This window comes from Octopus bimaculoides, chromosome 27 (assembly GCF_046866305.1).
Source record: "Octopus bimaculoides isolate indiv1 chromosome 27, ASM4686630v1, whole genome shotgun sequence".
In the NCBI taxonomy this organism is placed as follows: Eukaryota; Metazoa; Mollusca; class Cephalopoda; order Octopoda; family Octopodidae; genus Octopus; species Octopus bimaculoides.
The window spans coordinates 6,078,176-6,091,623 of record NC_142954.1 but is presented as its reverse complement, the minus strand read 5'-3'; the positions used below and the strand labels follow the sequence as shown (position 1 = coordinate 6,091,623).

The 13,448-nt window shown below is 34.2% G+C and overlaps 2 protein-coding genes across 2 annotated transcripts in view; one reads left to right on the top strand and one right to left on the bottom strand.

Annotated features, from left to right (window-relative positions):
* The first annotated feature begins 3,013 nt into the window (after nucleotides 1-3,013).
* On the top strand, nucleotides 3,014-11,579 carry LOC106875624 (uncharacterized). The gene is made up of 5 exons (XM_014923853.3): nucleotides 3,014-3,361; nucleotides 7,954-8,059; nucleotides 9,552-9,658; nucleotides 9,971-10,143; nucleotides 11,068-11,579. The coding sequence occupies exons 1-5, from the start codon at nucleotides 3,247-3,249 to the stop codon at nucleotides 11,341-11,343; spliced, it is 777 nt and encodes a 258-aa protein (XP_014779339.1). The 5' UTR covers nucleotides 3,014-3,246; the 3' UTR covers nucleotides 11,344-11,579.
* LOC106875651 (telomerase reverse transcriptase) overlaps nucleotides 11,507-13,448 on the bottom strand; it is a 50,503-nt gene continuing 48,561 nt past the window's right edge. Inside the window, exon 33 of the transcript XR_016238691.1 lies at nucleotides 11,507-12,046. The gene's annotated coding sequence lies outside the window, so the exon portion shown is untranslated. The remainder of the gene's footprint in view (nucleotides 12,047-13,448) is intronic.

Below are 13,448 nucleotides of genomic sequence, written 5' to 3'. Positions count from 1 at the left end.
TCACCTTCCACTCCATTGATCTTTTCACCCGCACGATTTTCACTGAGGAAAAAAAAAATATAAATAAAAATCGCGCCCAAACTAAGAAAGACGGGGGAAAAAAAGACGAACGATTTAAAATAAACAAATAAGTGATTTAAAATAAATATATCTTAATTGTTGTGTGAGAAAGTATATAAATTCTGATGATAAAATATAGTATCTTTCAAAAACATCGAAATTTATAGACTATATCTTGCGTGTTTAAGAAATAAAAAGCATTTTTTACCGGTCTTTTTTTGCCGAACCACTAATTGGGACGAAAACACACCTACACAAGCTGACAAGCTGTGGTGGGGGACAAAGATACACACACATAGACATACATGCATATATACCAAGGGCTTCTTTCAGTTTCTGTCTATCAGATCCACTCACAAGGCTTTGGTGGACCCGAGGCTATAGTAGAAGGCATTTTGCTCAACGTTTCGGCTGATATACCCTCCAGCCTTCATCAGGTGTCTTGGGGAAATTTCGAACCTGGGGTTTCATTCCCAAGGTATTTTTCGATATTATTATTATTATTATTCAGGTCACTGTCTGGAATTGAACTCGGAATCTTGGGGTTAGTAACCCATGCTCTTAACCACTATGCCATATGCCCAAGCAGCGATCGGACATTGGAGACTCAGAGTTATAATTTGTGAAGTTTAAGGTTCTAAAACCGCATTTAATATTTAGGTAGTCTGACAGAAAAATGCATGCACATATACACTGATTCACAATAGAAATTTAGACATACATACTCACACACACACTGTCTCTCTCTTTGTCTCCTTTATAAACGCAAATTCTTTTTCTCCCTCACATATACATACACACACATCTACATGTTTACGTGTGCAGACACTAACGTATCGGTGTATACACATACTCAATGTCTTCTTGTGAGATTTGTTGACATAAACCGGGTCTTCAGCAGTACCCCTCTTCCTCCTCTGTAACAGTACCACCCATAATCATTTCCTTTCTTTTATTCTGTTTTTAACCGTCACCCCATATTTGTGTCATCTCCTCCTCTGTCACCCCATTCACCTCTTCTTTTCTTCTCACTCACCAAACTTCTTACTAGGTTATTTTTCTTTAATGTATATTAGAGAGTGAAACTACAAAAAGTGGGTGAATGGTAGTTGAGTCTTATAGAGACTGTTTAAAGATAGAGGGGAGAAGAAAGGCACAAATGGATTGAATTGGAACACTAACAGAAGGGAAAGGACATGATGAAATACTACCAATTATGTAAATCAGGATATCTCTGATGTGATCAATCAATCTGCTAGAAAATAGCAGCCAAATACCACTAAAATTAAACATTACCGTTTTTTAAAATGTAGTTTACATTACTCCATTGAAATATTCCATTAAACTAAGATATGGTAAGGTGTCAAAAATATTTTGGTATCAATAAAGACACAGATTGGACATTGCTCATTCATAGGACACTTGATAACCTTAGTGGCCATTTACATTTAATATAGTATGTTTAATATAATGATCTGAGGTAGCATGATTGTCCCATAGTCATTATAAACAACAATATTTCGTAAATGCAGTGAGCTGGCATAAATGGTAGCACGCCGGGCGAAATGCTTAGCTGCATTTCATCTGTCTTTATGTTCTGAGTTCAAATTCCGCCAAGGTCGACTTTGCCTTTCATCCTTTCAGGGTCGATAAATTAAGTACCAGGAGAGATGAACACCAAGTCTTCAGAGAAGAAATGCCCCTCAGGCAAATGTTTTCAGCCCTTAACTTCTTATACTCTCAGGGTGCTGGGCCACACCTAGGTCATGACTTTCAGGTGCCCTACTGACATTTTTAGCCACTTGGATATCGGAAACATTGTATGGAGATTTTGTTGACAAGATCTTGTTAGAACTCCTCTCTATTGACTCTACTTTCAAATTCTGCTTTCTTGAGTTCAGAAATAACACTGTCAGTCATGGAAGCAGTGAAATGTTAACACTGTAAATGCTGTCAGAATTACTTCCTTAGCGTACGTTAAACTGCAGATAGTATAAACAATGTCTCCAAATGTGGTTAGCTTGTGTTCCAGAATGCTCTTCCAATTCCTGGACTATTTTCGTCCAGTATCTGCCATTCTTCTTTTGCACTCATAGACAACAAGCTAAGCTTAGAACACCTGGTTTCAAGTGTCTGTACAAATTTCTATCAACAGTGTAGATGTCATTGGTAATATGGTTTGACTTCTGGCGTTGGTTTTCAGATGCCTTATATGCTGAAGCAATGCACAGCTGTTCATTGAAGAGAAACCGTTGGGCTGGCGGATTTCAAAGATATAGCTCCCCCCCCCCCCAGATCATCACAGATCCTCCTCCATGTTTAACAGTTGGAAGAAGGCAGTCTGGGTCAAATGCTTCTTTTGGCTGTCTTCACATGTATACTCAGCCAGTGGTCAGAAATAAGGTAAAGGATGACGTGTCTGAGAAAATAACATTCTTCCACTGCTTTAGGGACCAATTCTGTAGGTTTTTACTCCACTCTAAACGCTTTGCAACATTTGTTTTTGAAAGTAGCGGTTTTCTGATAGCAGCCCTCCCAGCGAACAGTTTTTGTGGAATTTTAGCCAATTTCCTCAAAGTTATGTGCGCAAACTTTGGATCTGGTGAATTTTCCGAAGTCCTCTCCCCACCCCTTCGGAAAAGATTTTACCCACAAATTTCTTTATAACCGTAATGTATGCCGTTTGAAAGGTATTTCTATAAAATTTCCTTTAAAAAAAACTCCATTTTCTTAAAAGTTATGAGAGAAAAACTCGGATCTTGTGAATTTTCCGAAGCCCTCTCCCGACCCCACCATTGCTTTCCGCGCATTTTTGCTTTCAAATTCATTTCCTACAAATTTTTTTTACATCCGTTTTATTTCTTTTTCCTTATTTCGTTTCCGGGTAATATTGTAAACATTAACCCAATTTTTTAGTGGGGAGATAACCTATTTTAATGATATTTTTTCTGAATGGGGTGTGATAATCAACAAATACCGAATTGTAAGTGTCACGGGTACTGACACATTAAAAGATAGATAGAGAGAGAGTGAGTGAGTGATGGGGAGTGTGAGACATGATAATTAGAGAGTGACGTTAGTTCGAAAGAGACGAAGTAAGCGGTGAAATTGTAAAGAAAGTGCTTGTTTGTTCTTTACTTTAAGCGAGTCTTAGGCATAACACCAGCAAAAGATAAATCACAAACAATGTCGGAGTTATTACATTATTTCGGTAGTATTGCTGCTATAGATTTCGGTATTCAGTGGGCTGTATGGTCGGTGTCAGCTGCTTTGAAAACTGATAAGTTTTACGATTGTACAGGTGCGTATAAATTACTTGTATGTGTGTTTATGTACTTAAAGACGAGGTAACATAGGCATAGCTACAGATGAATTTAAGTGGACTCTGTTGGAATTTCCGAAAATTGTCCCCCACCCCCATTCCAACACATATTCGGATTCTACATAGTAAATACTATATGCATAGAAAATTTCATTAAAAAATATTCATTTTTCTGAAAGTTATGACCTCCCAAAAAGTCTTGGGGGTAAAACCCTGTAGTTATGCCGGTAACATAACGGTAGGAATATGTAATTATTATTATTTAAAACATTTTTGATTCGGCTCCGTGTTTTAAAATATACTTTACTTCTATTAAAATGCATTAAATGCCTTTTTCTTTCGTTTGTCCACTCACTATATACGGGGTGGGGCAAAATGAACTGACGCATTTGTAAGTTTAATAAAAGCGAAATAGAGGGGAAAAGAATGTAAAACATGTAACTAAACCTACAAATGTGTCAGGTCATATTGCCCAACTTTGTGTATGTATGTATATATGTATGTATATATATATATATATATATATATAAATTTGAATAATAATATACTGCTCTAAAACTTAGAGCATGCTTCTATTTCAGATTTATGTTTTACCGACAATCTCATAGGAATATTTTTATCCAATATTTTTAATATATTATATTTTGAAGAGATATTTCTTCAGTAAATATATTATATAAACTATCGTAAAATATCAAAGATTATTATCTGTTTACCTTATTATCGAGTTAGAAACAGAGATCTAATGGATACAAATTAATTTATCAATTAATATTGTATGCATTAGATCTCTCTGTTTTCTAACTCGATAATACGTTCATAACGGAATGTTACGTAACGATTGCAAATCAAATGGTGTCTGTTGATTATTAAATTACTAATGTTTTATTAATACATAACTTGACTAGTGTAAAAGAATGAATAAAATAAGTAGAGTAAAAAAAAAAAATATTAGTAAATGGGTAACTATGTAACATTACTTCAAGTGCAACTCACACAGGGACACAGAAGTGTCCGTCATTACCGCAAATTGTGGCTTTAAAAGCCACAGTCCTTGCATATTAGAATGAATAAACCTCTTTCTGCATACTGGTAGGCACACTTGTTTGAAAGGTTTGCAAAGACATGTAGGAAGCTTATGAGTCTAGAGCCACAGGTAGAAAGCACGTGTTTTTTTAAAATAGTGATGGTCTACCTTGACCGTCAATGGATAGCTAAGTCTCTGGTATAAAATATAAAATGACTTTAAATTAGTAGCAGTGTCCGATGTTCAAGTGGCTGAGAAGTGTCAGCAGAAAGGCACCCAATAATTTAGTTAAGGACGAAACACTTGCGTCAGGTAGTAGTGGTGGGCTTCTTCTCCGAAGACCCCCTCCCCTGTAGTTTAGCTGTTCCGAGAGTTTATTGCATTAACATTAGGTTTGACTTTTCTGACTTAGTCCTTTTTGGGGGTGAAAAGCTAAATTCTTTATATCTATTTGTCCATGTGTACACTTTGTACCTACATAGGCTACACAAACACACGCACACATATAGTTAGAGAGAGAAACGTATGTGTGCTAGATAAAAACTTTTTTGATAAGGCTGAAACAAAAGGAATGAAATACAGGTACTACTAAAGCAGCGCGGACCCGAACGCGCTAGCTAGTCGTGAGTGGTCGATCCTAACCCTAACCCTAAACACGTATTCATTTGCACACGCGGGTTAGGGTTAGGATCGACCACTCAAGACTAGCTAGCGCGGACACGCGACTGCGCGTTCGGGTCCGCGCTGCTTTAGTAGTACCTGAAATACAAAGTGAACTGTAAAATAAGTCGTTAGTCAGATATCCTATTCCATCCCTCACTTCTCTGCTTGTCCTGGGCATTTTGTCTGGCGTGTGAACGATGCTGTAAGCTTCCCACCGGAAACATCAGAATATAAAACTTCACCTGTTTTGTTTTCACTTTGTACTTCCTTTCGTATTGTTTCGGCTTTATCTGAAGTATTTCGTATGTGTATTTGGTGTGCAAGATTCTTGATGTGAATACGTGTGTTGAAAGAAATACAATTAAACCTTGGGAGAGGCATTATGCCGGTAATAAACACACGCACTGGTTCAGTCCTTTATTAATTTATAAACAGTATTTAGTTTTTTTTTGTTTGTTTTTTTGTTAAATCATTTCATTGCAATCTCTTCAGTAACTTGTCTCTCCACTTCCATATATTTTGTTTTGATTTATTTTTCATAGAATGTAATAATCACAGAATGCTTCACCCTAACTATTTTAATGTGTGTGTGTGTGTGTGTGTTTTATATTTAAAAACTCAACCTAATTGTTTCGGCGGAGTTTGGGAATAGCTTTCACGACCTGGAGCAAAGATTTAAAATTATTGTAGAAAAAATGGAAGTGAAGCGTAAGCACCCTAACCATTCCGTGTTTTTTTTTCTTTTTTTAAAATTTCTTCGGATTCCTATTTTCAATTACGTTGATCTAGTTAGTTTGGCTGCCAGCATCAATTCTGTTCGGATTGATTTTCATATTGAGTGTAATGATACACTTTTATAGGCTGATGAATGACGTGATAATCATTTTCGCTATAAATCAATCAATAAAGAGTTATTAGCAATTAAAATTTGAGAATTTTGGATAATTTGTTGCTTGTACCCTGGTCTTGAGATGTGCTAAAAAGCTATATAGGCCTTAAATCCCTCATTAAATTTTTTTGGCATAATCATATGAATTCCCGTGTGCAGAATACAAATTCGCAAAAATTTTTTGAAAATTCCAAATTTTAAAAAAGTTCTGAGGGGTTATATGTCGTACGTTAAGCAGAATTTGATTTGTTTACACTTTCAATATAAAATACACGTGCTATTTTCAAAATGTTGACAAGTGCAGTCAAGCACTAAATGACACCTTCAAAATCCTGTTTCCTGACTGGGTGAAAATGATCATACTTACCTTCTTTTTACTTCCCTTAATCATGTATATGACTTTCAAAGTGCCAGGGATTTGAAAGATAGAAATCCTCCCTATATTTTTGAGATATTTTTGAATCCTGTGTACGTGATGATTTTTTTTTTTTTTTTTCTTAAAGGGGAAAATTTCTATTTTATTTAAAATAAAATAATCTTTATCATCTTAATCAAAAGGCAGAAAAACAGAGAGAGGCTATCTCTTTATAGATGAAGATCAGTTGCAATGGGAGGAGCTGAATCTCATAAGAATAGAGAAACAAACAGCAAATGGGTTGTACCTTATAATGAAACTCTTAAAAGCATTCAAATGTCACTGCAATGTTGAAATCCTTGCCTCAGTGAGGTCAATTAAGTACGTCATCAAGTGCACGCTGAAAGGAAATGACCATGTTGCTGTTCAAATAAATAATGATAATCAAATTAGTCAATATCTAATGGTTAGGTATATTGAACCATCCGAAGCAGTTGCATCCTTTTGTGGGATCTTCAATTCATGAAAGAGCCCCTGTAATAATGAGGCTACAAGTTCATTTGCCAGATAAACAAAGAATATTGCTCAGAAATAACGACGATATATATAGCTGTCAATGAACAACATTGACAGAATTCTTTTCATTGTGCATCAATGATGACTTTGCAAAAACATTACTTTATGCTGAAGTACCCATGTATTTCACTTTGAACAAAGAATGGCAAAGAAGAAAGTGGGGAAAATATGTTGAAAGTCATTTGAACATTTTCAAAGAAGAAACACTTAGTCATGATTGTGTTGTCACACCAAAGGCAGGAGAACTGTATTATTTAAGAATTTTATTGTATGAAGTTTGGAATAGGATTTTTTCCTTTCTCGCTGCACATTGACATTTTCAACTTGGAGTGGTTGTGACTCAACAGATCATGGTGGGTTCATCTAGTATATATATATATATATATGTGTGTGTGTGTGTCATCATCATTGTTTAACGTTCGCTTTCTATGCTAGCATGGGTTGGACGATTTGACTGAGGACTGGTGAACCAGATGGCTACACCAGGCTCCAATCTGATTTGGCAGAGTTTCTACAGCTGGATGCCCTTCCTAATGCCAACCACTCCGAGAGTGTAGTGGGTGCTTTTACGTGCCACCAGCACGAAGGCCAGTCAAGCTGTACTGGCAACGGCCACACTCAAAATGGTGTATTTTACGTGCCACCTTCACAGGAACCAGTCCAGCGGCACTGGCAACGATCTCACTCGAATGTCTTTACATGTGCCAGGAAGGCAACGCTGGGCACAGGTGCCATCACGATTTCGCTTTCACTTGCCCCAACAGGTCTTCGCAAGCTGAGTTTCGTGTCTAATGAAGGAGACCGCTATGAGAAATAACTCAACTTTTAGATCTAGAAATCTCACACTCTCTATCTGCCACCATCAGCTTTTCTTTAGCACACTCTTTCTCTGTATATATATTAACTCTCATGCATTGTTTTCATTCAAATGAATGATGCTAGTCATGCATAAAGATGTCAGTTGAATGAGTGATGACAGCAAAGTAAGAGACAGCAGGTTCATCATTTAAATGTGTGATAATAAATGACACACTACATAAATCAATTTGTTGTATTTGCAGGTCTTTCAACATTTATCCTCTTGGCTTGTGTGAGTTTGAAATGGGGCAAATCTATGTTTGTCAGACAGCAGGTACAGACTGGAATGGTATGTGCGTGGGCAACACGGTGAGTAAAATATCTATACTGTTTACATTGTTCACATTGTTTACATTGATAGACAGAAACTTCAAGAAATCTATAGTATTTCTAGTAAGGCAACTTCAGAAATATTTAACCAAAAGCAAACCACGGTACTTGGCATTCATTGAGTTGGAGTAAGCTTTCAACAAAATCCTTCACTCTGTGATCTGGTGTCACTGTGAATGCCACTTGTGGATTGAATGATTGATGAGAGATGTGGCCAAGATCAAGAAGGAAGATCTTCCCAGGGACACAGTGTGGAATGCATGTGCTGGGTTTTGGAGCTGTCTTGAGGTTGTGGTAGAAGCTGAGAGTGGTTACTTTGAGTAAACTGTTATACATCATCATCCTCCTCATCATCATCATTGTCCAGTGTTTTACATCCCAGCCGTAATCTAATTGATGTTTTTTTAATTTTTGGTTGAGTCATTGTGTTTTTTTTCTTCTTTTTATGCAAGCTGTTGAATTTAGCTCAAACAACCTGTACAAGCATTTGTCTATTCAGCTTTCTGATGAGAATGTATCAGTCTGGCTTGTTTGCTTGCTAGATTGACAAGTGATCAGATTGCTGGCTGAATGGTTTCCTAAAGTTATTGTTGCCCGCTCATGTGTGTATATGTGAGTGCATATGCGTATCTCTCTCTCTCTCTCTCTCTCTCTGTATATATATATATATATATATATAATAAATTGTAAATCCAAAAGAAAAAAGAAACAACAAAACTACAAAGGATTCCGCGGTACACGTGTTTCAAGCTCTACATGTGTATAATATAATATAACATAATATAATATGTGTATAATCTACAATGTAAAGCTATCTTCAGCCGCAAAAATTATCTCTCTCCCTGGAAATTATACCATCTCAACGTTGAAATAAGAAGAAATGTGTGATGTAAGAGGTGACGATCCTTTCGGTATTTTGTATAGTACTATATCTGGTATAATTCTCCACCCGGACATAATCTCTCCGGTCCTTCGAAAACCTTCCAACGATTCCGCGGAATCCTTTGTAGTTTTGTTGTTTCTTTTTTCTTTTGGATTTACAATTTATTCCTTCACCGCAACCACTAGCTGGAATACACAGGTGCTTACAATTGTCAAGTATTACCTCTAATTTTCAATTTACCTATATATATAATATATAGTTTTAGAGAAAAGAACTAAAGTTAATTATTATTATCTTTATCTTGTGATTTTTACTTTGTATTATATTATACTTATTTATTGTGCTTTTACTAATTAATTTTTCTATATGTGACAGTGGATTTTCATCGATGAGTTCATGAACCTTGGTTCTTTTCCCTAAAACTATATATTTATATATATTTTATACTGTGAAACTTAATTTAATTTTAGTTTTTGATCAATTGAATTTAATTGAGTTTTTACCTGTAAATTTGGATTTTTATCCCTAATATTATTATTATTATTATTATTATATATATATATATAAATATATAATATATTTCATTAGGCTTGGTGTCTACCTGGTAAGGAGGATAATGAAGGCAGGATCTGACTCCCGTTTTGATATTGTCAAAAGAAGGCCATTAAAATTCTTAATATACTGGACAGTACAAGGTAAATGACTATTTCTTCAGAGTTTAAGATTTTTCAGCAAGGTACCTACCCAACCTTGCTACAAGTAAAAAAAAAAATCAAATTGAAGAAATGGATGATGGTATTGGTCTGAGAAAAACTTTCTCTCTCTGAAGTGGACATTTCAAAACATGAAATATTGTTTTACCTCATAGGTAATGTAAAAAGCGCATTGCTAACACAGCAGAACATGATATTGACTTATAAAAACATTTAATATACTTCATAGTATATTACAGTTGCATAAAGAAACATCATGTAACTACAAGTCATGTTTTGATTTATCTCCAACAGGTGTCTGGATTCTGTTTACTTTGATGCCAACTTTAATTCTGAATTATAAAACTGTTGACAAACCTATTGGATATCAAGATTATGCTGGCTGGACACTATGGGCAATTGGATTTTTGTTTGAATCCATCGCAGATTACCAGAAATCTAAATTTCGAGCAAAACCATCAAACAAGGTACACATTACTTTTGTTCTCTCTATCTTCAGCAGATAATATGTATTTATATATATATATATATATATATATATATAAACAATGTATGAGTATATGCATATATATATACATGTATGTATATACGTTCATCCACATGTACATATAGATACATAACTGGGTACATGACATGGTAAAAGAACAAGGCCAAAAATGGTAAACAAGGTGCAACAAACAAGCAGGCCACATAGAAACATCCCCTTCATCAGCTGCCACCATTAAAACTCCGGCGTTTCGAAGAATTAAGGCAGTACGCATATATATATATCTATATATATATGTATATACACATTCTCCTGGGGCTAAAAGCAACAGTAACATCCACCCTTAGGGGTCAGCCACATTTAAGTGGCAAATATACTTCACCTTGTCGTGCAGTTACTGTTAATACCTCGTTCAGAGATTTAACATTGCTTATATATATATATATATATATATATATATATATATATATATATATATATATATATATATATATATAAAACAAAAATATTAGGGATAAAAATCCAAATTTACAGGTAAAAACTCAATTAAATTCAATTTATTAAAAATTAAAATTAGATTAAGTTCCACAGTATAAAATATAAATATATAGTTTTAGGGAAAAGAACCAAGGTTCATGAACTCATCGATGAAAATCCACTGTCACATATAGAAAAATTAATAAGTAAAAGCACAATAAATAAGTATAATATAATACAAAGTAAATATCATAAGATATGTGACTGTGGATATATATATTGTTAGTTCACTCGCATCATTGGTACAAAATTTCTTATGCACAGCACAACTTCTGCACCTTACCACTAACCCAGTACAAAACTTCTTGAGCAAATATAAATAAGACCCCAAAATCAAATAATCAACAAAATTTTGTTTTTCTTTTAGGGCAAATATATCCGGAGTGGACTTTGGAGCATATCACGGCACCCAAATTATTTTGGAGAAATTCTGTTGTGGCTTGGGTTGTACATAACTGCACAGAAAACTATGGAAGGGTATGAAAACGTCAGCATTTTCTCCCCAATATTTGTGGCCTTCCTGCTCATAAAAGTGAGTGGGATTCCAATTTTAGAGAAAACATCATTTGAGAGATGGGGTACGACCCCTTCATATGTGGATTATGTTCAATCTACAGCTAAGTTGATACCATTTATTTGGTAGATTTTTTTTTTTTTTATGAATTTTTTTTCTTTCTGTCAGATAATATATGTAAATAAAATAACTCTCCAAGTTCAAAACAAAAGTCTCAGATGAAATTAATGAATTATGCAATTAAATTTAAATTACCAGATCAACTGAAATTGAATGAGCCTAGAAGAAAATGATTGATTAACCCTTTAGTGTTTAGATTACTCTGTTAAGTGTAATACCTTTCCATTCAAATTGTTTTGAGTTAATCATGCATTACTTTATAGCTTTGAGGTTTCAATGATATGATTGTTTATTTTTAGAATGTCATTGTAGGTTAGGTGTGAGAGGCTAGATATGGCCAGTTTGAATGTAAATCATGTAGAATATTTGGGCTGGATATGGCCGGTTTAAACACTAAAGGCTTAATTAACTATGTGGAGTTCTTGGACTTTACCCATTGAGAATCGAAGGTAATGGGGTATTGTGGACGAGATCATTCAATTGATCCCCATTGAACTGAACAGGTCGACCGGAACAGGAAGAGTCTGCCAGGCTGAATTTCCCTGAAACGTGGAAATCATTTCTATGCAGTTCTTTCTGTAATGGCATCTTCTCTGTAAAACGGTTCAAATGTCTTGAGCAATTTTGGCAGATTTGGAACCTTCATTGAAAGTGAAGTAAAGCAAGTGGTCAGAAATGCTAATCTTTCTCTTCTTGGCATTTTATCAAATGTCTGAAAAAAAGAGAAAATAAGTGTCACGTATTTTTACAGATATATATATATATATATATATATATATATATATATAAATAAATGCACATGTGTATGTATGTGTGTGTACATACATAGATTGTAGTGAATTGAGATCTTCACATTGACCCAATATAGTCTTTGTTTTGAATTTGGAGTACACAGTCACAACCTCCCCATCTCTCAGTCAAGCACATTATCTGGAAATTCTTTTCTAAGATTTATATGGTGGATATATTTTAAATATATTTACAATTTGTTTAGATTTATTAATAATTTACTGAAGGAGTTTTTTTTCTTTTTAATTTTTATTGGTATATATTTTTTATACATGTACAATTAAATATATATATTTTATATGGTGAATTTTGGGTGGTTATTTTGTTATACCAAAGTCTAGTCCTGTTTTTTAACAGGTTTCAACGCGTTTTTTGCATGTAATGTACTGGTAATTTTCTTTTATTTCTAAAATCAATTTTTAAAGGAGATATATGTAATTTTGTTTGCAGGTTTGTTGATTTTTTTTTTTTACCTAATTTTGTAGTAGTTTTCAACACATGGGATAAACATTATTATATTTTCTATTTATTTTATATTTCTTATGGTGCTCAAGTTTTAATGGGTTTGTTTATATATGAAAACTGTTAATTTTAAAAGGAGTATTAACTTGTGAAATATGTGATTTTGTTTGCAGTATTGCTGATTTTTTTACCTAATTTTTTTATTGGCTTTCAACACATGGGGGTAATCATTATTATATTTTCTATTTGTTATTTTAATAACTTTTTTAATGGCACTAAAGTTTTAATGGATTTGTTTTCATTTGAAAACTTGTTGATTTTAAAATGGACACTTTGATATCCTTATCTTAAAATTCACACACAAAGCTCAAATAAAAGAGTACTAAAATATACAGATAAGTGGAGTGAGCACATAACTTTGCTTAGGACTTAACAATAGCTATAGTCAGTAATACTATCTGCTGTAACTAATGAGAGAGACTCTATTTAGTTGCATGACCAGCCAGAAATTTTTTTTAAAAACCTCTACTATCATTTAAAAAAACAAACTGGAGAGAAAGACAAATTATATATTGTAGTCTGAAATATTTATATGCAAAAGGAAATGGATTTTAATTAATTTCACTGATAAATGTTCAGCTGTTCAATCTGCTTGTTAAATTAATATATAAGTGGTTGAATATACCGCAAACGATGTAATTCTCAAAAAGAGCCAGTGTGTTACACAGTGCCATGGCTGGACTTTTGAATTACAGGTACAATCCATCCAATGGGCTTCCACACAGTTTCCTTCTATTCCTTTTCACTCACATGGCTTGGATTAATCCAAGGTTTGCTCAAAATATTATGGAATGGGTTTTGAA